Raw genomic sequence first — 27,925 nt, 5'->3', positions numbered from 1 at the left:
CTTTCGCTACGGGTGGTATTTTTCTATTACAAGGAAATTGTGAATAAAAGCTTTTGAGGCTCTCCAGAACGTTAGATGGTTTATTGGTCACCCAGTGCTGTGTAATGAACCACCTGCGAACCTCCAGGGCGTTTGGCAGTGAACAGTTACTTCTCAGAACTTGCTGAGGCACCCTACATCAGTGTGCAGCAGCTGCCTCCACTCTAGTGGCTCTGCTCCAGTGCTGCTTGTTTTCCTCCTCTGACCAACAGGCCGGCCACAGCACGTTCTGTCTATGGCAGAAAGCAAGAGGGAAAGCCCTGTTCCCAAAAAAGGAGGGGACTTCAGGTGGAGCAGCACTATTCGGTGAGCTAAGTACAGGAATTGAGAGTGGTAGCATTTAGAAACTTTTCGAGCAGTTTGACCTTGCAGCATTCATGCCAAATTTTACTGAAGTGTCACAAGCCCATGACAGAAGGAAAGAAAGAAACCCAAGAGACTTTGAGAAGTGCTGAGATAGGACTTATGGCACTCTGCTTACTAGATGGCTGTGCTGATGTGTGCACTGGTCTTGACACATTTGCTAACATCACTTTGTCACGAAGAATCCAAACATCTCTGACGTGTTGATCATGTTTTGGACCTACAAAACTGGACCCAAATGGACCAAGAAGGTGGCGTTGTTTGAAGCCCTGGGCATCCCGCCTGCTGGCCTTTCCCTGCCAGCACCCCTCCTGCCTTCCTGCTGTATTGATGTCTTCATTCCATTATCAATAGCCTTGACAAAGGGCGTATCATCATTATTGAAACCCTTTATCATGATGTCCAAGTATTAATTTGAATAAATAAGACGCATCCCTTTAGACAGTGAGAGAGAGACACACACACACACAGAGAAAGGTCTTCCCTCCGCTGGCCCACTCCCCAGATGGCCGCTACGGCCAGCGCACTGCGCCAGGAGCCAGGTGCAGTTTGATAAATCTCTTGACAACCCTGTGAGTTAGGAAATGTAGCCCCACCATTACAGATGAGGAAACTTCAGGCTCAGAATTAAGTGACTTGCCCAAGTCACTTTGCTACTAAGTGACATACAGGAATGGAGTTTCAAGTCCAAGGTGTTTAATTCCAAAGCCCAATTTTTCCTTCCACATCCTGCTGCTTGTTAAACCTCAGAAATTTGAATGTGTGATGGTGTTTACTTCTCTTTCTTTACCTCTGCCAATATACTGGTTTAGTAGGAATGTGACCTATCATTTTAAATAACCCCCTTTTATCTAAATTTCCTCTTCATCAGCATTGCAAACACATCTTGGGAGATCGCCTTTCCTCCCAGACTGACTCTCCCACTCGGTGCTTCTCCAGTGGCCGCTCTGAGACAGCAGGACCGGCGGAAGCCCTCCGCTCAGCATTCAGGCTCGGACGTCAGAGCTCGCCGCTGCTTCCCTCCTCTCCCCAGTGCCTACGTGTGCCTTTGGGTGTCACTGCGGTGCTCTCAGAATTCCTTATACAAATGTTTTAGTGTTTAGACTAAATAAATTAATCCTGCATTTTTTTCTGTTACTGTTTTTGCAAAAATGTTATGTTTTGTAACAAAAGCAGCCTGGGTGTCTCTGGCCATGGTTCTAACCTTCAGTATCAGGTTCTTGTCCTCCGTCCCTAGTGTGGAGAGCCAGCCTCTGCACCTACACTTCTCTAGAGGGTCCTTTATATAACAGAAGAGAAGAGAGACCTGCTCATTGTTAGAAACTCCCCAACACTGAGGCGAAAGTCTCCCTACTTGTAACATTTGTTTCCCGGGACTTGGCATTGATGTCAGTTCCATCAGACAGTAAAAGCTCTTATGTGTGTCCCCAGCCTCCCTTACATAAAGACAGGTAATCTCATCTGCTTGGCGCTCTCCTCCTGGCTTATGTCTCAGACTCTGCTCTTCCTGTGCCCTCCTGAGGATCCTGCAGTTTCATCAGTGCCCAGAACAACACAGCACTCCACGGGGGAGCAGGGCAGCATTGGCCCCTTGATGAAGACTGAATGCCTGAATCTTGAAAGCCTGAGACTGCTTCAGCTTTTATGGCAGCCCTGCCGGATTTTTTTTTTTTTTTTTTTTTTTTTTTGACAGGCAGAGTGGACAGTGAGAGAGACAGAGAGAAAGGTCTTCCTTTGCCGTTGGTTCACCCTCCAATGGCCGCCGCGGCCGGTGCGCTGCGGCCGGTGCACCGCGCTGATCCGATGGCAGGAGCCAGGAGCCAGGTGCTTCTCCTGGTCTCCCATGGGGTGCAGGGCCCAAGCACTTGGGCCATCCTCCACTGCACTGCCTGGCCACAGCAGAGAGCTGGCCTGGAAGAGGGGCAACCGGGACAGAATCCGGCGCCCCGACCAGGACTAGAACCCGGTGTGCCGGTGCCGCAAGGCAGAGGATTAGCCTTGTGAGCCGCGATGCCGGCCTAGCCCTGTCAGATTTCTGTCATTCATTCTGTTACAATGCTAGACACCTGTGATGCTTTGTATGTGGTACCTTTCGTAAAAGGGGATGAGGCATTACTTATATTGGCCACTGACAATCTTATATCATCTGAAGCTGGATTTCACCCCCTTTCTCTTCCCATCTTTCATGGCTGGACGTATAAATTTGGATTCTGAAAGTCTTTGGCACTGGTGGGTGCCCGTTCTTTCAGCCGTGTCTTAAAGCTCTGAGCTTGTTAGCAGTATGTGGAGCCACATTGTTGCTGCTGCTGGTGGAGGCTAAACTTCTGCTCACATTAATGAAAAACTGCTGCCCAGACATTTCCCCTCCACAATGTTTGTCCCTCAGGGTTGACTTCTATCTTATCTTTGTCTTTTGAAACGATCTTTCCTAAAGACAATAGCTAACTACCTCGGATTTTCTTCTTTGCTTCTTGAGCACTTAGAATGCTGTAGTTTCTTTTTCCAGGATCCTGGCCCATTTCCCTTAAACCATTTATTCTTTACATGTTTGCTAGAATTAAGCCCAGGTGAGCATGAAACTTTTGATATTTTGCCTGTTTCCTACGGGATTAATGAAAACCAGTGCAAAGCATTATGTTTTTATTAGGACCATACAAAGAACAGATATGTCTTTGTATCGGCAGCCCACCTGTCTGCTCAGGTGCGGGTTCTTCCATCGGTCAGCTGTCATCTCCGTTTCCTCTGGCCAGCTCCACAGCTATGTCAGCTCTGCCTACCTCCTTTCCTGCTTCGTCCATTGCTTTCCACGCTAGGATCTCACTCACATTGTTGGACTTGTACAAAGATATTTATTTCCTGGACCAATTGGAAAGATTCACTGCCTTTTTCTATTGGTCTGTCTGTGGGGCAGTAGATTTCCATGGATGTCATAATCTACAGTAACCTCATCCTACCAAGTCTTGGTGATTTCCATGGATTTTATTTTATCTTGAGTTTTTTTTAACTACTGCTACTTTCAAATATAGTGTCTAGCACTCTAATGTTCAAAAAGTAATATTTATGATTAATCTCAAGAAGTTATTTGCCTTCTCTTTCAGGCTGTGAGGATATCATTGCTGAGAGCATCTCATTAGATACCTTAATTGCCATCCTCAAGTGGAGCTCTCATCCATACGGCTCTAAATGGGTCCACCGACAAGCGCTGCATTTCCTCTGTGAGGAATTTTCCCAGGTCATGGCTTCGGATGTTTTTTATGAACTCAGCAAAGACCATCTGCTTACTGCTATCCAGTCTGACTACCTACAGGTAATCATTTATACACCTCTCAAATTCATTGTCATTCATATGTGCGCCAGGAAGCCCATCTGTGTCTTACTCTTCCAGCGAGGGCAAGGCAGGGGGAGCGAAACAGACAGTGATCGAACCACCCGTGAATGCCCTCTTCATACTTATACAGCAAAAGCCTTGCGACTCACTGGCCCTCCATGCACGCTGCTACCATGACTTGATTGTGAACAAGCCCAGGTCGTAACCAGCTACACCCAAGTGAGATTGAGGCAGTAGGCAGGGTCAGAAACACATCCCAACGGTGATCCACTTGGTTTCCTCATGTGTATTTGCTGACGCAGTTTCTTTCCTTTTGGTGGGGTCTCAGGTACTTGAATTGCAGACATTAGCTTAAGCAGCACTGAGTAAGGATCACACGTGTTTTTGCCAAGGTATAATAATGTTTTCAACTACTTACTTTTAATCAGAAGTCATTTTTAGCAGATTGTTGTGTCCTTGGCTTTTATATGTTAATCTAATTTGGTAATTAGATTTAAATATTGCAGAAAAAAGCTTTCAGGAAAATTATGTTTTCAAGCTTAATTTTCTCTTACATTGGCTGCATGAATTTTGTGCTAAAAGCTATAGCAATTTTAAAAAAAATTTTTTTAGAGACATAGAAACAAAGAACTCCCACCCACTGGTTCATTCCCTACATGCTCATAGCGACAAGCTAAGGGCTTGGAGGGAGGAGCCAGGAGCTCAATCCAGATCTCCCAGGTGAGGGGCATGGACCCATTTCTTGAGCCATCACTGTTGTCTCCCAGGCTCTGCGTTAGCAGGAAGCTGGAGGCAGGTATCAAACCCAGGGACTCTGGTGTGGGACAAAGACATCCTAAGTGCTAGGCTAAGCACCTGCTCCTGAAAAAGCTATAAACCCATTGATAATTTATCATTTCTTTGTACAATAAAAATTATAAACTGCTACCATCCCAGTCCAAAATGCAATTAAGAGTTAAGAATCCATTGAACAGCTAGCTGTGCTTTTCCTTTGTCGATTGCTTTGGTTGCAGGGCACATGTTACCACCCTTGGGCTTGGTTTGTGGAGGGTCTGTGTTATTAGCAGACCTGTTGCACTATCCTGATCAAGACTGGAGGCTTTCTGGGAGTTAGGACTTCTCAGTTCTCTCAGGTTGTTGTCTTTAGGAGCTCTGCGTTCTTTCTTAGAGAGTAGAGAACACCCGAAGAGCAGAGTGGTTTGCGCTAAGATTTTCCGTAAAGCACAGCGAAGCACGGATGCTGTGCCATTTCACAGGTGTGCTCCCAGGTCCTGCACCATCAGTGGAGGCGTCTTCTCCCAGGACAAGCTGCGGGTCTCATTCTCCAGGAGAGAGTTGTCATTCCCTGTCTCATTTATCTCTCGCTGTCTCATTCCAAAAGAAAGAACTTAAGGCAATATGTAGAAACTTTACAGTAAGATAAAATGGATTTATGATTAGAAGGGAACAGGATTTTTAAAAAAGGTGGAATTAAGAATAAAAATGTAGTTGGAGCTGAGAGTGAGGTTGATGGATAAAGCATATGTAGCACAGTGTTGTGTGTGTTGGCTGTTGTTGGACCACAGGTTTAACTCTCAGTGTAAAGAGTAAAATGTGGTGAGCTGCGTTCTCTGTCTACATAAGGGCACAGGAAATGTCATTAACGGAATTACCATTTATCTACTTTCACTAAACAAATATCAACCATTTTTTTATTGTAGGCAAGTGAACAAGATATCCTTAAATATCTGGTTAAATGGGGAGAGCATCAGTTGATGAAAAGAATAGCAGACAGAGGTAAGCTCAGAAAATTCGCTGGAGAGGTATAGTTTGTTAAAGTAAATAGATCAGAAGCTTTGATAACCTTAAAAAGGAAAATTTCACTATTTTTTTATGTGTCTAATAAGGTATGTTGACTGATTCATGGAAGTATCACAATGAAGAATTTGGTATAATGACTGAAGATTTATAAAGCACCTTGTTAATGAAAATATTCTGGAGTTAGTGGTGGTTGCACTTTGGTGTCAGTGTACTAAAAGCCTCTGATATGAGTGAAGTGGTGAATTTAATATATGAATATTTTTAAAAACCAAGGATCGCGTTGTTTCACACGTTTTAGGAGGTGACAGGGAAACAGTATTTCTGACCTCAGCTGGCGTTGCTGCACAGCAGCAGGTGGGATCACATCCAAGTCATATCATCTCGGAATCACCAGGATTTTATTTGTGTCTAGGGTTAGCCCAACTCCTTCTTCCCCTCATGTAGTATTGTGTTCTTCTACAAACTGAACCCAGACCATCAGCTTTTTTTTTTTTTTTTTTTGACAGGCAGAGTGGACAGTGAGAGAGAGAGACAGAGAGAAAGGTCTTCCTTTTGCCGTTGGTTCACCCTCCAATGGCCGCCGCGGCCGGCGCGCTGCGGCCGGCGCACCGCGCTGATCCGATGGCAGGAGCCAGGAGCCAGGTGCTTTTCCTGGTCTCCCATGGGGTGCAGGGCCCAAGCACCTGGGCCATCCTCCACTGCACTCCCTGGCCACAGCAGAGAGCTGGCCTGGAAGAGGGGCAACCGGGACAGAATCCGGCGCCCCGACCGGGACTAGAACCCGGTGTGCCGGCGCCGCTAGGCGGAGGATTAGCCTAGTGAGCCGCGGCGCCGGCGCTACCATCAGCTTTTAATTAGAAAAAATCAAGTGCAGATTTCCCTTTCCTGACATTTTTCAGTAGCTTTTTTAGGTGTAATTTACATACCACAAAGTTCACCTATTTAAAGTATTCAAGTCACTGGTTTTTAGTACATTTACAGAGCTGTGCTGTCAATTTTATTTCTCCTGATTCATTTTTCTGTGGCCTGCAAAAGCCTCTAGCAATTCTCAGATTTGAACTTTTTTTGAAATATAAAAACCATTACAATTAATTTGGAAAGTATTTTGAATGCCAATATGAGAATGCTTTGAAAAAATCAAAGTGGAAAGTGGAATTAAAAGATGGAAGTTTAGGGGCCTGCACTCTGGCATTGCAGGTTAAGCTGCTGCCTGTGATGCTGGCATCCCCTATCAGAGCACTGGTTCAAGGCCTGATTGCTCCACTTTCAGTCCAGCTCCCTGCTGGTGTGCCTGGGAAAGCAGTGGAAGATGTCCCAAGTCCTTGGACGCTTGCTTCCTGCGTGGGAGATGCTGGTGGAGTTCCAGGCTCCTGGCCTTGTCCTGGTCTGACCCCTGCTGCCTATTAGAGTCACTGGGGGTGTGAACCAGCAGATGAAATTCTCTCTCTCTCTATTTCTATCTCTGTCTCCCTCTCTCTCTCAATAACTCTGCTTTTCAAATAAATTATGTGTTTTTTGTTGTTGTTGTTGTTTTTTAAAAAAGTGTAAGTTTAGGGGCAGATCTTGTGGCACAGCTGGGTAAACTGCAGCCTGGGACAGCCGTATCCTGTTTGGAGACTGGTGAGTCCCGGCTAACCTGTCATCCAGCTCACTGCTAAGCAGCGGATGTTGGCTCAGTTGCGTGAGTTCTTGCCACCCAGGTAGAAGACATGGAGTTCCTGGCTTCTGGCTTTAGCCTGGCCTGACCCGAGCTGTTGTGGCCATTTGGCAAGTGAACCAATGGATGGAAGATCTTTCTCTCTCTGTCTCTCCCTCACTTTATGTCACTCTGCCTTCCAAATACATAAGTATATGTATATATTTTAAAGTAATTTTATTTTGGTATAAAAAATTTTGAAATCTGTGCATAGTTTTGTCATAGTATATGTTTTCCATGAACTATTTCAAGAGCCCTCAGATGGACAGATTCAAATTTTTTTGCACCAAAATAAACTTACCTTGTAATTCCATTTTCTACAAACTATTTGAAGTACACTCATGTTTGCTCTTCTGTTGTTTGTCAGCGTTGTAGAATGTAACTGCTGCAATAGCAAGAATTGATTGTATACAATTGATTAATACAATGTAATAATCATTACAGGCCATAGACTTGTTCATTGGTGTAAGGTTGGTGATTATGAAATGTTATACTTATTTTGGGCAGATAACAAGCATCCTTAGAGTGATAAAGTTTCTTTTAAAATAATAGTTTTCGCCGGCGCCGCGGCTCACTAGGCTAATCCTCCGCCTAGCGGCGCCGGCACACCGGGTTCTGTCCCGGTTGCCCCTTTTCCAGGCCAGCTCTCTGCTGTGGCCAGGCAGTGCAGTGGAGGATGGCCCAAGTGCTTGGGCCCTGCACCCCATGGGAGACCAGGAGAAGCACCTGGCTCCTGCCTTCGGATCAGCGTGGTGCGCCGGCTGCAGCGCACTGGCCGCAGCGCACTGGCCGCGGCGGCCATTGGAGGGTGAACCAACGGCAAAGGAAGACCTTTCTCTCTGTCTCTCTCACTGTTCACTCTGCCTGTCAAAAAAAAAAAAAAATAATAATAATAATAATATTTTTCAAAATGGGTTAGAATGGTAGGTTTTGTAGGGATAATAATGAAGCTAAAAGCATCAAGCCACCCCTTTGTGTCAATCACCTTTGGATATAAAGGTTTTGACCTTACTTGTACATTTGGGAGTTTTGTGTGATATATCGTATGAAAACAGGATGCCACTACTTTAAAAAAAAAGTTTTTTTAAAAAAGGTAATGCCTTATGTAAGTATTAAACTAAATCATAGTAAGGCAAAGGAAAAAGTCCAATTTCCACATGCTTTGAACAATTTTATTTTGAATGACTCCGAATAAACTTCACTTCTTGAAAACAGACATGTATTGAACAATACAAGGTACCCTGTAAATATGTTCAGCTTTTAAAAACAGTTTAAGATACATGGATATCTTATATTTATCTGTATATATAATCTTATATATATGCATATATATTTATCTTATATGTATGTGTATATTTTATATGTACGTGTATAGATATGTATGTATATGTATGTCTGTATGTCAGTCACATGATTTAAGGGGATAGCAGTTTGGCTATAGAATATTTGCAGAACTCCAGCATTTGCATTTGTGAATGATTATCTTATTCAGTGGTTTTGGTTTCTTTTTTTCTTTGTTTTTGAGAAAACATTGCTGCCTTCTAGATTAAAAACATGGTCAAGAATTTTCAAAATTGTGTGATTTTTCTTCCTCCCTCAATATCCAATAAGCACATGAATACTTCAGCTCTTCTTGCACTAATCCCCAGTGAAGAAATCTTCATCTTCTGGCCTGCAGGAGGGACATACAGGACATTTCAAAGGTCAAAAGGTCTACGTTTAGGCAGTCATATTTCCATGTCACAGAAGTTTAGGAGACTTAATCAAAATCTTAAAACTGGAGTACACATTAGGTTGTGCTGCTTTGGGCACCAAGTGATAAATACATTAAATTGCTTTTAAGCATAAAATAGTTTAATGAACATGTCGATAACCTATAGTGACCAGAAAACAGCATATGCCTTGCCATGCCCTTATTGTACTAAAAACTGTTAAAATTTGAAAAGTTTAAGAAAAACCCTTGATCAGATTAACTACCAAGTTATCACTTCTCCTTTGAGTCAGTGTCCAGAAAAGAATCCTTTATCCTTTAGTGCAGAACAATCAGAAAAGAATGTTAGTGTACTGCTGCTACAATGGTTTCTTTCTCCGAGAACACCTCTGTTCAGTAAACTTCCTGTGGCTGGAAAGGAGCTGATGTGTGATCTTTCTTAAAGCAGGTGTACTGACGTATATAGAGTGGTGCCAAGAATGTGTGCACAAGGGAAGGAAGAAAGTCTGTCTCTGGGTATTTGAATTTGATTGGAGAATTTTCATTTTTTCGGTCTTAGAGCCAAACTTACTGAGTGGCACTGCCCATAGTGTGAACAAAAGAGGAGTAAAAAGACGGGACCTGGACATCGAAGAGCTGAGAGAGATCCTTTCTTCTCTCTTGCCCTTTGTGCGAATTGAACACATCTTACCTATAAACAGTGAAATCTTCAGTGATGCAGTAAGTGTCGTCTTTCTTCATTTATTCCTCTCATGAAAAGAAAAATGCCAGTCTTGCCTCTTCTTTTAGTCACTGTAAATAATTTGTGCTGCTAATGAAGTACTGCAAAGCTATAAATTCCACGAGGACGGACTCGGGTGTGTTTTGTCTAATCCTGTGTCCCCAGGTGTCTGTCACAGCGCACAGATGAATGGTGGGTGGAGGAGAGTGGGTCGAGGGATAGGGAGGTCTTCCTTCTGCAGGAGCATCATTTCTCGGGAGGTGAATGCAGTCTTTTATACTTTTGGAGACTGTTCAAGAATGCACTGGGTCAGAAAGCATAAGGCTTATTGATTCAGTCTTAGAGCAGTGTATGGATCTTGTGGTTGTAGTTCAGACCCACCTGAAAATAAATCAAGCTGGTCATACTACTTTTATATTTTTTTAAAAAAATTAAAGTTTTAAAAACTAATATGGTTGGGTGACTAGTATAATTGATTGAATTAAAGTGTGACAGAATATTAGTTCTTCACTGATTGATTTATGAATCTTATATGATGCTTGCAGTCATCATAGTACAATTTTTTAACTGCATAGAAACATTATGGAAGTCATCTGGGAAAACAAACTCACAAGTTTTATTTTTTAAGTTCTTTTAAAATGACATAACTAGGGCCGGCTCTGTAGCATAGAAGGTTAAGTCTCCATCTGCAGCACTGGTATCCCATATGGGTGCCAGTTTGAGACCCAGCTTCTCCACTTCTGATCCAGCTAGCTTCTTGCTAATGCGCCTAGGAAAGCAGTGGAAGATGACCCCCAAGTCCTTGGGCCCCTGCACCCGTGAGGGAGACCCGGAAGAAGCTCCTGGCTTCATTCTGGCTCAGCCTTGGCCATTGTGGCCATTTGGGGAGTGAACCAGTGGATGGAGGATTTCTCTCTCTCTCCTTCTCTGTATTTCTGACTTTAAAATAAGTAAATAAAATCCTTTTAAAAAATTTTTAAAAGACATAATGAAGAAGCGTAACTTCTAGAATATAAAAACTACTGTAAAACACTTATATTTAATCTGCAATGCTAGCATACTAGAGAAGACAAAACAGCTCAGAAGAAAGTCTTAATTAATATAATAAACATAAATAAGCTGTCACTAAAAAGCGTGGTACTAGATTCATTGATTAGTGGGAGAGGAGGAAATTCATTTAAAGTTGCATTTGCACAAAAAATTAATCCCTGTTAGAATGAAGAATTATGTATTAAATTTAAACATGCAGAAACAAAAGGAAAACAAGTATTAACGGAGTCTCTGATTAGAAAAAATGTTCAGCATTGTTAATAAGCACACACCCCGAAGAAAGCAAATAGAACAATAAATTTTCATTTTTCACCTCTTGTGTGTGTATACAAGATGTTTAGCATTATTTCACTGTTTGGATATAGGCAAAATTCTGAATAACGAGAAATCAGAAACAATTATACTATAAGTGTTCAGTAGAATACCTTGCTGCTCTGAACAATGGTTATAGAGACAGCAACAGACCAGCCCCTTCCTGGTCTCCCATGCGGGTGCAGGGGCCCATGGACTTGGGCCATATTCTACTGCTTTCCCAGGCCACAGCTTAGAGCTGGATCAGAAGAGGAGCAGCTGGGACTAGAACCAGCACCCATATGGGATGCCAGCGGTGCAGGCGGAAGACTAACCTACTGACCCACAGTGCAGGCTCCTATTATTATTACAGTTATAATAAGGGTATTGAGTTTCTATTTTCTAAATACCATGTAATGTTATGTTTTATTAAAAATAATTTTAATTCAGCAACTTGATGTTTATGATTTTTTTAATGATTTTTTTTTTTGACAAGCAGAGTTAGACAGTGAGAGAGAGAGAGACAGAGAGAAAGGTCTTCCTTTTTCCGTTGGTTCACCCCCCAAGTGGGGTGATCCGAAGCCAGGAGCCAGGTGCTTCTCCTGGTCTCCCATGGGGTGCAGGGCCCAAGGACCTGGGCCATCCTCCACTGCACTCCTGGGCCACAGCAGAGAGCTGGCCTGGAAGAGGGGCAACCGGGACAGAATCCAGCGCCCCGACCGGGACTAGAACCCGGGGTGCCGGTGCCACAAGGCGGAGGATTAGCCTGTTAAGCCGCGGCGCTGGCCGATGTTTATGATTTTTTTTTCATAAAGATTTATTTATTTATTTTAAAGGCAGAGTTACAGAGAGAGAGAAGGGGAGGGAGAGACAAAGATCTTCCAACCATTGGTTCAATCTGCAAATGGCTGCAACAGCTGGAGCTGGGCTGATCCAAAGCCAGGAGCTAGGAACTTCTTCCAGGTTTCCCACTTGGCTGCAGGGGTCTAAGCACTCAGGCCATCTTCCACTGCTTTTCCAGGCACATTAGCAGGGAGACAGATTGGAAGTGGAGAAGCCAGGATGCAAACTGGTGCCCATATGGGATGCCAGCACCGCAGGTGGCAATTTTACCTACTACAACACAGCGCCAGCCCCTGTTTATATTTAACAAAAGTAATATTGGGAAAACAATGTGTGGTTCAATCCAAATTGAACCTTGTATTTTGCTCAGAAAAATATTTTAGAACTATGGCCAGAAAGTACCCCTCTCTGCTCTTCATCCCTTTCTAGCCCAGTGAGTCCCCAGGAGAAGTTTGCTCATAATGACTGTTCACCTTAATGCCTAAAACCACTGTGGGAACCATAGGACTTGATTTATGTTGTCCTACCATCCATGAGGAAGCATCAGGGCCACCACATTCAGTTGTGAGTGCCCTGCGTCCAGGGCCACGCAGGAGCTCATAGAGTGAGGCCCAGCTAAGACCAGATGCCCGTGGTCACTTGGCTGTTGAGTGGGAGTCGGAATGAAGCCAAGTCTGCCTTCCTCTGAAGCCCACACTGCTGAGCGCTGTGCTCTCGTGCAGACACGAGCCTGGTCAGATGTTCTTGCTTCGTTTGGTGGAGGGCGAAGGCGGCGATGAAATCAGTTCTAGATGAGCCAGGAAAAAAATAAAAAATCAAGTTTCGTTACACGTTCTGAAAGTTGGTCAGACTAATTCCATTTTAATTAACAGGTCTCTTTTTAAAAACATTTCTCTATTTAGAGAAAACTTGGAGTTACAATATGTTTTTATTGCTAAATCCTTTAAATACTAGTAAACATTTAAGGTATTTTTGAATGTCACATATGTTCTTAAATTTTTATTAATTGGTAAATTTTGTGCATTTTTAATTGTATTTGTATCTTAGTCTTTTAAGATACAAGGAAAATGTTTTTATTTGTATATCATAGACTCTAAGAAATGATGTAATAAGGTTAGCCCAGTTGGTGTCAAGCACAAGTCATTTTGGAAAACTGTTGTTGAATAGCTGCTTTGTCTTACTGAGCCTTCCCTTAGGTATTGTGGCTTGCATCTCCGTATGCTCCCAACTGATATCTTAATGGTACTGCAGTCTACACAGATCTCTAGTTTATCAAAACAATTTTTTTTTTTTTTTAAGATGAAAAGAGGCTTGATTAGTACTCCTCCATCAGATATGCTTCCTACGACCGAAGGTGGAAAGTCAAATGCCTGGTTACGGCAAAAAAATGCCGGCATTTATGTTCGTCCTCGACTGTTCTCTCCCTACGTGGAAGAAGCAAAGGTACAAAAGCCATTTGAGTACTTTAGACAGTGTCATTGAACCCGTGCCCAGAAGTGTTTAACTGGAAAAAGCCTAAATACCCAGTGATAGGGAAAATGAAAATAAGTAATGGTTCGACTACTCGACAGAGTGGTTTTCTGAGTTGTTCCATTATCAAGCATGTTTAAAACCTGAGTCAGACTGAGATGCGTTTTACATTTTCCTCATCTTGTTTGCCTTGCACATATGGTTACGTCTTACTGAGTGTGTTGTGATCTTGAGGATGGTGGACTGTTCTCAAAGATGGTAGACATTTTTGTCTTGCTTCATAAAATAAAGAAAAGCCATGATCTCTTGTAAAATATCTCCATAGTAGCTGGCAAAAGTAATATTGGGGGCCGGCGCCGCGGCTCACTAGGCTAATCCTCCGCCTAGCGGCGCCGGCACACCGGGTTCTAGTCCCGGTTGCCCCTCTTCCAGGCCAGCCCTCTGCTGTGGCCAGGGAGTGCAGTGGAGGATGGCCCAGGTGCTTGGGCCCTGCACCCCATGGGAGACCAGGAAAAGTACCTGGCTGCTGGCTCCTGCCATCGGATCAGCGCGGTGCGCCGGCCGCAGCGCGCCGGCCGCGGCAGCCACTGGAGGGTGAACCAACGGCAAAGGAAGACCTTTCTCTCTGTCTCTCTCTCTCACTGTCCACTCTGCCTGTCAAAAAATAAAAAATAAAAAAATAAATAAAAATAAAAAAAATAAAAAATAAAAAGTAATATTGGAAAAATAGTTTTTGGTTTTGTTTAAAACCTGAGACTCGATCCAAATTGAACCTTGTATTTAATTCAGAAAAATATTGTGTATTTTGATTTTTTAGGTTTGATAATTAGCACATGTATGGGTTGTTTTCCTTATAATACTTGGTTTCTTCTTAATTTTGTGTCTTCCTTTAAAATTCCAAATACTTCTGATTAAAAGCCAACTTTTCAAAAGATGTTTATATTTTTTCAAGGATGCACCAAAAAGATAAAAAATTAAAGAAGCAGTGATACTTTCTTCTTTCACTGCTAATTTTGAACTTCAAAAGTTAGAAAGAGTAGCTTGATTCCCTTTTTATGTGGTGAAGGTAGCCATCTTTCCCACATGCGCTTCACTACGGGGGTTGACGGGGTCTGTTGATTGGCTGTTTCAGTCGGTGCTAGATGAAATGATGGTGGAGCAGACAGATCTGGTGCGTTTGCGAATGGTCAGAATGTCCAATGTGCCAGACACGCTGTACATGGTCAACAATGCTGTCCCACAGTGCTGTCACGTGATCAGCCACCAGCAGATCAGTAGCAACCAGTCCAGCCCTCCTTCCGTGGTCGCCAATGAAATCCCAGGTGAGACAGTCGCCATTTATCAGGCGTTTGCATTTAAATGAATAATCTTACTGTTTTTTATAATTGTTTTGTATATGCTAACTTGCCACCTTTCAGATGCATTGTTATTAAGGAATGAATAGTTGTAACGTTAAGAATATTGGTTTTTATTTTATGTTAATGTACATAAATGAACATAGTTTTTCAAGGTTTAGCCCAGGTTTTCTCAACTTTAGCCTTATTGAAAATTAAAAGCTGAGTAATTCTTTTTGTCTTTTCTTTTTAAATTTGTATTTATTTGTTTTACTTGAAAGGCAGATTGAGAGAGAGAGAGATCTTCTATCTTTATTCGCTCTCCAAATGCCTGCAACAGCCAGTGCTGGGCCAAGCCAAAGCCAGGAGCCCAGAACTCCGTCTGGGTCTCCTGTGGTGACAGGGACCCAAGAACTTGAGCTGTCACCTGCTGTCCCCCAGGGCGTGCATTAGCAGGAAGCTGGCTCAGAGGCAGAGAAGCAAGGAACTCAAACCTAGCACTCAATGTGAAATGTCGGCATCCCGAGCAGGGACCTAACCGCTGTGCCAAGCACCCCCCGTGTTTTTTCACTTGTATTTCTGTTATTTGTTGGAGAGGCAGAGAGAGAGGCTTATACAGAGAGACAGAGCTCTCATCTGCTGATTTGTTCTGCAAATGCCCCCCAACAGCTGAGGAACGGGCCCGTAACTCAGTCGAGGTCTCCCACACGGTTCGCTAGAACCCAGTTACTTGAGCCATCATCACTGTCTCCCATGATCTGCATTAGCAGGAAGCTGGGAGTCAAACCCAGGCACTCTGCTGGGAGACGTAGGCCTGCCCCTGTGTAACAGCCGTTTGGAAAGGTTTTTCTATTTCTGGACATGCCAGATGTGCTGCTGGGGCAAAATCATCGCTGTTGAGAAACACTGTTTGAGAGGAATTCAGATTGTTCATTGTCGCAGGGGCTTTTCTCACATCAGAGCCTGGGAGGGCAGGACGAGCCTGCACTCGTGTCTGCCTGTGCCCCAGGTGTGGTCGTGATGGCTCCCTAGGGGTCCAGATCCACACAATCTCTGTGAAGTTTGCTGAGCTCTGGGGGAATTGCCTGAGGTAGAGGCTTGACTGTCATGTCCAGAAACATCTGAGAACCAGTGAATGTTGACTTCAACCAAAGAACTCCGACTGTAAATTTCTAAAGTCAGGAAAACAGGTGTCTGGTGGTTAGAACTCTATAGCTCTTGACAACTACTATTGTAAGATAAAAAATAAAACCAGCAAATCCCAGCAGTGTAAATAGCACCATTCATTTCTGCTCTAAATGTCTGTTTTAATTAAAGATAAAAGATAGCCAGAATTTTGTGTAGTGGATAAAAACGCCACCTGCAACACCAGTGTCTCATTTGGCCTCCAGTTCAGGTCCCGACTACTCCACTTCCAATCCATCTCCCTGCTAATGGCCTGGGAAAAGCAACGGAAGATGGACAGAGTGCTTAGTCCCCTGCCACTCATGTGGGAGACCCAGATGAAGCTGCTGCCTCCTGGCCTCGCTGGGCTCAGCCCTGGCCATTACAGAGTGACCAGCAAGTGGAAGCCCTCTCTCAGTCTCCCCATCTCTCTCTGTAACTCTGACTTTTAAATAAATAAATAAATCTTTTTAAAAAATAATAAACTAAAAAATAAAAATAGGACACATGACAATTTTTCATCGAATGTATTCACTTTATATTCAGACTGATGTCTTTCATCAGCTGTTGCCTTATCAGATTTGGCCACTACATGTTTGCTTAAAGGAGACATTGAGTGGCAGTATGAAGAGAAGTATTTCTTTAGCTGATTTGTGCAGATTTTGAAACTTTGTTAATGAGCACTGGTTTTTTTATTTTTTTAGCCTGAATTAATGCAATTGAATATCAGCAGGATTTAATCTTAGAACTTAGCCTCCAAAACCTAAAGACTCTCAGAGCAGATGTGCTCAGGGAAACAAGCCCGTATCTGTTGTGCGGCATCCCAGGTTCTCCTCATGTCCTTGCCCAGCATGCTCTAATGAAAGGCCAAGAAGCCCCGGACTCACATCCTGTTGCTGCCACTTCATTTGTACGACTTTGGCCAAGCTGTTTTCTTCCCTGAACATTGATTTCCTCATCGGTGGAGTGGGCACGGTATCTCCCTTCCAGGGTTGCCGTGAGCACTGAATGATCACCATGCTTAGGAGATGGCCTGGCACACAGTGAGGCCTCAAAAAGTGCTAGCTTCGGGGTTGGCGCTGTGGTGTAGCTGTAAGGCCGCCACCTGCAGTGCTGGCTTCCCATATGGGCACCGGTTCGAGACCTGGCTGCTCCTCTTCCGATCCAGCTCTCTGCTGTGGCGTGGGAAAGCAATAGAAGATGGCCCAAGTCCTTGGACCCCTGCACCCATGTCCGAGACCCGGACTTCTGGCTTTGGATCAGTGCAGCTCCGGCCATCTGGGGAGTGAACCAGCAGATGAAAGACCTTTCTCTCTCCTTCCTCTGCCTCTCTTTCTCTCTCTGGGTAACTGTGACTTTCAAGTAAAATAAATAAATCTTTAAAATAAAAAGTGCTAGCTCTGGTTTTCCCCAAAAAAATAATAATCAGTCACCAAATCTGTTGTCATAAATATATATGGACTTCTTCCCCTCTGCCCCAGCCCTAGCTCAGGTTCCTGACTGGTGTTGCTGCCTCTCGTCAACTCGCTTCCATTCTGAACTTTACACCAGGGGTTGGACACTTTCTGTGTAGTGCCAAAGAATTCTTATTTTAGTTTTTGTGAGCCATAGAGGCTCTACTGCAACTACTTAAACTCTCAGGCAGTGGTCTTGGACAATTCTTAGCTAATGAGTGAGAAAAGCTGCCCATGGAGGTAGGGATGGGCTTGATTTCCCTCTGGCCACTTTGCCCTCCCTGCCCTGCACCTAGTGTCAGAGTCCGCTTCCTGACTCACGCTCTGACCCTGCCATCGCCTGCACAAGCAACCACCTGTGCAGATGGGATGCCCTTCACGTTCTTCATGTGTAATCTTTCCCCTGCCCGTCTCTGTGGCCTCCTCTCTGAACACTGTTCCTGAGTTCTCCTGCCTGTGTCAGCTACTTGGGCCCTGTTGTCTTTCCCCTGCGTGTTTCACACATACCTGCACCTCCTGTGTGCCTGATTCTCCTTCATCAAGGGTGTGCTTGGGTCCACCTTACCTAGGAAGTCCCTCCTCTCTACCCCCAGTCTGGACAAGGTGCCTCTTCCTCCAGATCATTTTAGGATCCTTTGTATAGATTTTTCCATGCACATTTGTGACGTTGTACTGTTCTCGTTTACTTCATCACATCACCAAAGCCAGAGGTTTTGTTTTGTTTTTTAATTTATTTGAAAGCCTGAGTAACATGGGGGGGGCGGGGGCGGCTTCCATCACTGGTTCACTCCTCAATTGGCCGCAGCAGCCAGGGTTGGGCCAGGTCTAAAACAGGAACACAGCTCCATCTTGGTCTCCCTTGGGAATGGCAGGGGCCCAAGCACGTGGGCCGTCTTCCGCTTTCCCAGGCGTATTCGTAGGGAGCTGAATCAGAAGCAGAGCAGCTGGCACTCAAAGCAGCACTCCAGTGTGGGATGGCAGCATCGCAGGCGGCAGCTTAACCCGCCATGCGACGGTGCTGGCTCCAAAGCCACGGCTTTTTGAGACCAGGGATTATGTTTTTCATTCCATACAACTAATGCCCAGATTCATCCCTGGTGCATAGTCAGGCTCCAAAAATTAGTTTAAAAAATAATAAATATATTTAAAAGACTTTGTAAATACCCTGAGCTTCAGAGACTATGTGCAAGGAAAAGGAAAAGTTCACTTGAGCTATGAACTAAAGCCGGAGTGGGGGACCTGCTTTCTGGCAAGGGCCATTGTATATTTATAACATCATTCATGGGCCATACAAAATGGTCAGCTTAAAATTAGCTTGTTACAGATTTGTTGAATTCCTGCCCGCAGTTGGTTGCCTTAGCAGAGCCAGACCAAATGATTTTGTAAGCCTTATATGGCCCACGGGCTGGACTTTTCGCCACCCTGATGAAGTAATACAACTCAGGAGCTGTTCTGAGCCATTAGCACAGTGAAGTTTTAAAACCTTAAGAAATAAATCAGAGGCATATAGATTAATGTGTTGCCAGGAAATTGAAATACTATATAAAAATATATATAGGAAGATTTTTTCCTCACGCTTGCTTGGGCGGTCCTTTGTGGAGATGGAGATTTTGTCCGCTCACTGTCTTCTCCTCCAGTTCCTCGGCTGCTCATCATGAAGGACATGGTCAGAAGGCTGCAGGAGCTGCGGCACACGGAGCAGGTGCAGAGAGCTTACGCGCTCAACTGCGGGGAAGGCGCCACCGTCAGCTATGAGATTCAGATCCGAGTGCTGCGGGAGTTTGGGCTTGCAGATGCCGCCGCAGAGCTCTTGCAGGTAGTACACACTCTGAGCCGGTCCCTGCAGGGAGCCCTGACCGGCAGCCCGGCAGCGTTTGAGACATCACAGGGGGCCCTCTGACTCCTCTAGTGTCTTTCATAACTGTGGGGGCCTCTTGGGGAGAGACGGTACAGTGGAGTGACCAGGACACAGTTCTGCAGCACGAGCCAGCCTGGCTGCTTACTGCTGGGTGAACTGAGAATAAGTAACTGAGTCACTGCAAAGTGGGTTGTTAGGACCATGCCAGGCGCTGTCTAGAGCCGCTGTACCTGTGCCTGACAAGCACGCAAATGGAGACTGCTGAGAAGTTCCTGGTGTGCGGGTCTCGCAGGCGACGCCGCGCCTGCCCTGCTGTCGCTGGAGTGCTCACTTGGGCTCGGACTTGGTCCCCTCCCCGTGGACATCTTCCAGACACCCTTCCCCTTCTCTCCCAGGGAAGAACTGCTGCAGCGAGGGTCAAACCCAAGCATGAGAATCAAGGAAGGGGTGGGGTTTTTGGTTTCCTTTCGTTTGTAGTAATGATTAGGTGTAAGTGCGAGAACTGTCCTTTACAACTAAAATAGAACTGATAAGCTTGCTGGTCACGGCCGCTGAATTTCATCCAGTCACAGAATCTACAATTTTCTGGCTGCTGACTTCACATTCCTTTAGCCTTTACGTTTTCAAAGGGTGAGTGTGAATACAGTGTTGTTTGGCAAGTCACTAGGCTGTTTTTTTAATTATTTAATTGAAAGGCAGAGTTACAGAGATAGGGAGAAACAGAGAGAGAGAGAAATCGTCCATTCACTAGGGTCACTCCCCAAATGGCCACAATGGCCAGGGCTGGGCCAGCCTGAAACCAGGAGTCAGGAGCTTCTTCTGAGTCTCCCACATGGGTATAGGCCCCAAGCACTTGGGCCATCCTCCAGTGCCTTCCCAGGCCCTTAGTAGGAAGCTGGATCGGAAATGGATTAGCTGGGACTTGAACCAGCACCCAATATGGATGTTGGCATCGCAGGTAGCAGCTTAACCCACTACGCCACAGCACTGGCCCATTTTTAGGTTCTTAATTTTTGTTTTTGCTATGGTTTCCATCTCTAAAATACATTACATACTCTGGTTTTCAATTCATTTTATTCCTTTTGCCATCTTAAATTGTATCTTAATTTGGTGTCTTAAATTGTATGAAGATAGCTATTCTTACAATGTTTATCAAAACAGCAATCAACCATGTCATAGGTAAGGAACAGTGTTCTGTGGACAGAGTGTTTATGGATCCTTGTCAAACTTTCTGGGGGGTCCTCAGTGGCACACCTTTTCTTTCTTTGATTTTAATGTCAGTCTTATTCTCTTAGCAAAGACATTCCTGAATTAGGATTTATTGCCTGTTTTTGCATTGTCACATAGTCTTGCAAGAGATGACCGATTGTCGGGGTGTTCAGTTGAGCAGCTGTCCTTGGTAGCTGTGTCCTCTGCTGCCTGGGCTGTACTGTGTCCCTTTGTACTTGTGATTAAGGTCATCTTCTCTTGGGCTTCTGTCCTAGAAAACTGTGCTGTGCCTTTTACTCTTGCTGACTGTTTTCTTAGATACTTTTCTTGATTTTCTCAGCCTGTAAATTTCCATCTATGAAACCACTAATAAATTCCTAACTGTTTTTGATCTTTTCAGAATCCTCACAAGTTCTTTCCTGATGAACGTTTTGGAGACGAAAGCCCACTCTTGACAGTGAGACAGCCCGGGAGATGTCGTGTTAACAGCACCCCTGCTGCAGAGACCATGTTTACAGAGCTGGACTCTTTCGTGGCCTTCCGTCCACCCTTGCCGCCTCCTCCCCCTCCCTACCACCCCCCCGCTACCCCAATCCATAACCAGCTCAAAGCAGGCTGGAAGCAGAGACCTCCGAGCCAGCACCCTTCCCGATCTTTTTCTTACCCTTGCAATCCATCACTGTCTCACTCTAGAACAGCTCCTAAAGCTGGCCCGCCCCCCGTCTACCTGCCAGGTGTTAAAGCGGCACCACCTGACTGCACCGCCGTCCCCGGGCTGGGGAGACAGACAGTCGCCGCCGCTGCTGCTGCCGCCTCTGCGGCGGGGACGGCGGAGAAGCAAGTGGTAAGTGAACCCTCGAGTAACTTGGCCAAGACGGGAAGTTCAGGGAATCTTCAGAGCGGTCCCCTTGGCGCGAGAGCCGCCCCGAGACTCAGGAGTGCTCTGCAGTGTCCCTGAGATTGAAAGGATCCCTGTGAGGGGTACGGAGAACAGAGGAAAACCAGACGTGGACGTGAAGAAAGCCCAGGAGAGAGACGTGAGGGGTGTGCGGTGGGAGCAGCCGAGCGTCCCCCATCTCGGGGTCCCTGGCCCGGCGTGAGGAGGAATGGGGTCACCGAGTAGAGCAAGTGCACAGACCTGTTGCACAGCGGTTCTGTAGAAGCTACGCACCGATGCTGTGATAGCACAAGACAGGACAGGGCAGAGGATGGGCAGCAGTTGGGCCTCGTGCTCGGCTGCACCCCTGGGCTGCTCGGCCTTCAGCCCCTAGTCCGGGAGCTCAGATGCAGGGCAGGTCAAAGGGACGTGAAGAGAGGCCTCCTCGCCTGACTTTGCACAGCATTTGAGGTCAGACTTGTGTTTTAAATGATACATTGGAAAAAAAATAATGATTTTTAAGTCTTCCTTCTCTACACAGTCCCATGCTATCAGTAGCATTCAATAGAGAGAGAAACAGAAGTTACAGCTGTGAATTAGGGGCTGCCCCATTAAAGTGCGGCTTACTGATAGCCACGGACTAGTGCACGCTCGAGTCCGGGTATGGCCCTCCCTCCCCTCCTCGCCCGCCCTGCTGTCCCCCCCTCCCTGCTGCCGCGCCCCAGCAGTCGCACTCGCTACTGTTTGATAAGCCCAGTGCCCATCCTGCTGGCCTGGCCCAAGTTCTGCAGTAAAAGTCCCCAGAGGGCATTTTACTTGTATGTTCGTGGTAGTTTTGATTATAATAATGAAAAATTGGAAACCACCTATGTGTCCGGTAACAGGAGAGTGAAACTTTGTGAAAATTAATATACGTGCAGAGAAATAAAAGATGAGAGAAATACCCCAGAACGCCGACAGTGGTTACCCTGAGGGAAGGTTAGGGTAGGTTTTTTTTTCTTTCTTTACGGTCACCTGCATTTCTGTCATTCTTGAAAGTAAGCACGAGTCACTTTTATAATCAGGAAACGGAAGCAGCAGCCAGCGTTCTCCCAGCAAGGCATCCGTGCGCCCTTTTGCTCACCCCTGCCCCTTGGTTTGTGTCCACAGGGTGCACAGCCTGTGCTGAACGACCTGATGCCGGACATTGCCATGGGTGTGTCCACGCTGTCGCTGAAGGACAGGAGGCTTCCAGAGCTGGCAGTGGACACGGAGCTAAGCCAGTCGGTGTCCGAAGCAGGGCCCGGGCCTCCTCAGCCTCTCTCATGTATGTCACAGAGGCACGCACACACTTCTCGAAAGAAACACACACTAGAGCAAAAAGCAGACGCCCGAGAGCATCAGCAGGAATACCCGGATTTCTACGACTTCTCCAGCGCTGCTTGCAGGCCTTCCACCCCTGCGCCTGGCACACGGACCCCCTCCCCCTCACCAGGTGGGTATTTCGGTCCTGACCTGTACAGCCACAGCACGGCATCACCAAGTGGCTTAAAGTCAGCCTACGCACCCAGCCAGAGCTCTCCGCAGAAGCAGGAGGAAGCTAGGAGAGAGTCCCCGCTCTCCCCTGACGGGCACCTTCCCCGGCAGAAGAGTGAGCCCATCCGCCTGGATGTTGTCGCGCAGCCTCCCCCGCGGGCAGACTGCGCTTTGGCGGCCCCAGAAAGTGCCGGCAGCGGCCCAGCCCACGCCAGGGGACGATCCACGGTAGAAACAGACTTGACCTTTGGGCTCACTCCCAACAGACCTTCTGCACACTCTGCGTGCAGCAGCTCTGACGCGCCAGAAGAGAGATCCAGTAGAAGACTGGCAGACAGTGAGGCCCTGGGCCCTGGAGCGCCGCGAAGTGCAGACCTGGAGAGGGAGGATTCGGTGAGCAGAGGCAGGAGGTCACCCAGCAAGCCCGACTTCCTCTACCGAAAGTCTGCCCTCTGAGAGCCGCGCCCGCGGAGCGCGGCGTGCGCGTGGGTGACGGAAGCCGGCAGCTCGCAGAGCAGTCTCGGCGCCAGCTGACCCCTCCGGTCCACATCCTGTACCTGTGTCTGTGTGCGCGTGTGAGACGCGGCTGCCGAGTGCTGCGTCTGCCTGTCTGTGTTCGAGCGATCGTTCGGGGAAGCAAGCAAGCAAGCTGGCACTTTTTTTCCTCTTTTCAAAATGATGGATTTTTTTTTGCACTTGTACATTTTACCTGTATTGATTTTATATCAGTATGTTAAAATTTATTGCCACATTTAAAGGACTGTATTTTCATACTTTTTTGCATTTTATCTTTCATCTACCAATTTCCACGTGCATTGGGTTGCACACCGAGATGTATTTTCTTATAAAATAGTCTGTGTTTATTTTTTAATTATAGAAATTCCAAAGAACAGCACATCACAATGCTTTTCTCAGTAGTTGTTTGAGTTCAGAGATCCCCGTGCTCAATCTCCATAAACCTAATGTCGTTCTTTCTCAGTAAGTCTTGGGAGCTGGTCCTCCCTGCTCCATCAGGGGCCAGCCAGGGTCCTGAGGTGTCCTGGCTCAGTGAAGGACAGGGAGGAGCAAGGCCGGGCGTCCCAGCACGGACGCCGTCGGGATCGCTGCGGGCCCTGGGCTGCGGATGGAGCGTCACTCTCAGGCTCTGGTGGAAGAGGTCGCCCCGGCGTGGCTCCTGCTGCGCGTGGACTCAGCTGCCCGGAGGAGGGACTGCCTGCTGCCTGCTGCCTTCGGTTGTCTTGCTCTCTCTGTGGGAAAACAGCAAAGCAAAAGGGCTTCAGTCTCACCATGTCATTTGGTGTTTGTAAGTGTATGTTGTGTTCCGTACGTTTTCCAAAGTTTGTCGGAATTTTGGTGTCCTTTAAAAAGTTGTGTAATGCTTTGTCACCAAAAAACAAAAAGAAGATGGCGACATTTGTTTTCAGGTACACACTGCGTGTCCTACTTGAACTCCAGTGGGGATGCTGGTTTGGCATTTACTGAACCACTGAGCACATGGGGTCTCCTCAGACCCTCTCCCTTGAAGGGCCATGCGTAAGCTGAGGACTGTTCTTTTCCTAACACTCCGATGTAAATATGGTAGTGTTTGAGTTTTTAAATCACCTCAACATTATTTGAGCACCTACTTTGTATTTTCCAGACGCATACACACACAGCCGTAGCACTTAGCAGGAAAGAGACTTTCAGAAGCTTAGCTCCGAGGAAGATTCTGGAGCCTCTTCTCTATATGTTTATGTACAAACGGAATCACTCAGACTCACTCTCAAACTATGCAGGGCTAGGGAGCCGTTACAAGCTACCACATACATGAAATACGTGCACTTTGAAGTAATAGATTTCTATTGGGTGTCACCAACTCTTGATTTCTCCCAAAACTGTAGTTTCTCTTACAGTCTTTTCCTACTTTACCCTGTGGATATACACTCAGGAATTACGTGACATTTTAAGAACGCGTGACAATAGATAGTGTCAAAGATGGGCACTCGTCAGTGTGTCTGTACCACTGGCGGCCGCCGCCCCGCCAGCTCCGCGGGTGCGTCTGTGGACGGTGGTGACCTCGCGTCCCGAGCGCCGGCCTTGCCGGGGACACAGCGAGCCGCCGCAGGGTCGGCTGCACAGCACCCGCAGGGCTCTTTCTTTAAGAGAAAGACTCAAGCCTCCGTTCTCAGTTCGAAGAGGCTTAACTCTGGCTCCAGCAGACGCGGGTGTCTCTGAAAGCCCAGTTTCCGTCTGCAGAAACACAAGTTGTTCGTTCCATTGTGTTGCTTAATAAGTGTTTGTGTGCATGTGTCCACGCGAATTGTTCTGATCAAAGCTTCGACTCCTCTTCTGAGTCAGACTGCTGCGCTGGTGCTGCCGACGCGGTGTGGGCAGGCGAGACCTGCTCTGTCTCTGTTTCTGATTTATTCCCGTGTGTTAGACCAGGACTGTTGGGTCTCACATGTTGGTTTTTCTGAAAAGTCCTTAAATATCCTTTCATGTCCCCCAAATTTATAAATTTTGGCCACTGTTTAGAATATTATTTAACTTACCAAGTTCACTTTTAATAACTTAGTAGTTTACCTGGCTAAACTGTGTATAGAGGGAGAACCCGCTCTGGTCTGGGGGATTGTGGGCCGCTGTGACGTGCAGAAGGTAATCACGTGGGTTTTGTATGCTTTAGGGTAGGTGTTAGTGTACTTCTGCTAGGTCTTGTGAAGTGTGGTGAATAGGGTAAGGTGAACATAGCTACGTACGTGCCTCTGGTTTTGGAATCCACCTATCACATCTCTCTAAAATGCTGTTCAGAGAGAAATGCCAAGTCTGAGTAAGGCTGCTCCCTTAAGAAGTCTAGATCTGCGTATAATATACTGTGTAGGCCCGGGAACTGGCGTTTTACCTGGTATAGAAATTTAATGGGAACCAAATCACAGAAGTAAACCAGATCTCCTTTTGAGGCCGTGGACAATCAGGCCATTGGGACAATCGCCGCTTCCAGTGCCCGCCCCGTGCTGGTGTTAGGACGACCTGTCTAGACACCGTCGTGCAAAGATCCAGGTTCCTTAAAGGTGCTGGAGGTGTTTTCTTAATCTTGTTTTCCTTGCGTGGTTTTGATGAGTAATTTAAGTTCAGAGTCCCCCGTGGCTCCCAGGGAAGAAAGCAGCAGCAGGAAAGACAAGCCCTGGAGCGTGGGGCTCGGGTTTCCTGTGCGCCACGCCGTCCTCCCACACCCCTTTCCTTCCTTTCCAGGCACGTGTGCCTAGACCCGAGCCAGCCCAGCACATCCGTCACTTGTTGGGCTTCAAGGGTTTTTAGTGAGTTTTTAAGTATTCTGCTGTTCTCGTAGAAAACACTATGAAACTACCCGTCTCTCGCTCCTCCAGTCCTGTCCTGGTTGCGGCTGGCGTCCTTGACTGGGTTTCTTTCAGCCCTGGTTCAGCTGCTAGCAGTGGGCACAGGAGGGCGAGGGGCAGGGGCTCGCTCAGAAGCCCACCTCCAGGCCGTGTGCGAGGGCTGAAGGAGTCACATTTCTCCGTCACTGCTCGACACGATAGAGGTTTTCCCGAGGTCAGGTTCGCCTTTGGGAGTCGCGTTGCCCGAGCTGCTTGGGTCTTGGGGCTGAGCTCAGAGGGAAGGCCTCCCGTGCCCCTCTGTGCAGTCACTGGGGAAGCAGCAGCGCTGGGTGCTGTTCCCGGTCTGCGGTGGTCTGCTTCGTCCACTAGCTGATTGGCTTTGAAACCTCATCACAGATAATCTTACTGAGAGAGTTACCGTGCACACCACGCAAAGAATTTTACTGTTAACTCTTCTCCATGAACCCTGTCGTATGAACAGTTTTTTTATAAAACACTGTCTTTTCTGTCATCTCTCGCGCGATAACTGTTACGTAGTTACCGCCTGGGCAATAACTTTGGTTTTTTTTTTTTCTTTTTTCTTTCTCACTCTTCTTTCTCTCTTTCTCTTTCTCTCTCTCTCTCTTTTTTTTTTTTTTTGCCTCTAGAAAAAGTCTGACTACACATCCCTCTTCCATCTTCTGAATATTATAACGCTGTGGCTGTTTCTGTAGAAAGCTCACTCACAGGTGTGTCTCTGGAACACAGCCTCTTGTGTTCGTGTGGCTTCTGTCTGAGACCAGGGAAGCTCCATGCACTCCTGCCCGTGACCGTGCACCTGAGTTAGCTGGGCAGGCGATCCAGAGTCCTGCCCTCAGGCGGGCGGCTGATTTAGGTTCCTGAACTCCACCTGCCGTGTGCGTTCGCATCCACACTTACTTCCCAGAGGTGGGGTCTTCAACTCTGCATTTCTGTGGTTGTGCTGTTAACTGGTATAAAGTCAAGTGCCTTCAATGCTAAAGGCTCAGAAATTTTTCTTAACCTGATTTCATGTCCTATGCAAGTGTTTTCTACAACCTGCATAACCAGTACTTTGTAAGACTTGTTTACGCTTCAATTGTACATAGTGTTTTTTAAAGAAATATATAGTATTTTTATTTAGGTACCTCCAAACTTGAATTCGTCTGTGTGAAGCATTGTAAAACGATACATTTCTCTTTTGAGTACCATTGCAGTTGTACAGAGGTTTTCACTGGTTCTATTTTTCTACTGTTACTGATAAGCATGTAACACTGACTTTATCCTCCGTATAGTTGGCATTTCAAATAAATGGCTTGTATAGAACCTGCCGAGTTGGATACAGTCTGTTGCACAGAGCAGTGTGAGCCTTCAGTTACACAAGTGAGTACGCCCCTCAAGGGTAGAACTGGGAGATCTTTCCAAACTGATTCCCGTGTCTAGGATTCAGTTACTCAGTTACTCATTTGTTGCTAGTACTGTTACTATTACAGTTTTCCTACAAATCCTGCCTTTTATTCTGGATCATCAGGTTCATTGTTTCCTGTTACTTGGGACATTTCTGAGAGGTCTCCTTTTACAAATTTAAGCAAAAACTGACTGTGCTGGAGTTGCTGGAGGCAGTTCAGCCTTCAACCCCACGCACCAGGCGCAGGAACACGGGGCCAGCAGACAGCTGGCCCGCGTCAGGAGACCTGACTGAGGGTCTGAGCTGCTCTCTCAGACTCAGGCTTGTTAATATATTTCAATTGAAAAGGGAAATGGAGTCACGGCCTAGAGTCCAGGATCCTGCAAGAAAAGAAGAGTACAAAATACAACATTTCCAATTTCTACTTTTAAAAAATTGGCATAGAATAATAGCTTCTACTTTGAA

General features: G+C 46.2%; 1 protein-coding gene across 2 annotated transcripts in view; it reads left to right on the top strand.

Moving 5' to 3' along the window:
• Positions 1 to 27,378, top strand: part of BTBD7 (BTB domain containing 7) — a 90,987-nt gene extending 63,609 nt beyond the window's left edge. Inside the window, exons 4-11 of one of the 2 annotated variants that reach the window (XM_051826430.2) lie at positions 3,501 to 3,709; positions 5,431 to 5,506; positions 9,497 to 9,657; positions 13,142 to 13,285; positions 14,445 to 14,634; positions 18,902 to 19,080; positions 20,732 to 21,175; positions 22,358 to 27,378. In XM_051826430.2, the coding sequence (XP_051682390.1) occupies positions 3,501 to 3,709; positions 5,431 to 5,506; positions 9,497 to 9,657; positions 13,142 to 13,285; positions 14,445 to 14,634; positions 18,902 to 19,080; positions 20,732 to 21,175; positions 22,358 to 23,179 (2,225 nt within the window). In that variant the 3' untranslated portion in view covers positions 23,180 to 27,378. Of the gene's footprint in view, positions 1 to 3,500; positions 3,710 to 5,430; positions 5,507 to 9,496; positions 9,658 to 13,141; positions 13,286 to 14,444; positions 14,635 to 18,901; positions 19,081 to 20,731; positions 21,176 to 22,357 lie in introns of those variants that run through there. The other variant, XM_051826431.2, reaches the window with a different exon arrangement.
• Positions 27,379 to 27,925: the final 547 nt, after the last annotated feature.

Source organism: Oryctolagus cuniculus, chromosome 20 (genome assembly GCF_964237555.1).
Source record: "Oryctolagus cuniculus chromosome 20, mOryCun1.1, whole genome shotgun sequence".
NCBI classification, from domain to species: domain Eukaryota; kingdom Metazoa; phylum Chordata; class Mammalia; order Lagomorpha; family Leporidae; genus Oryctolagus; species Oryctolagus cuniculus.
This window is presented reverse-complemented; position numbering and strand designations above follow the sequence as displayed.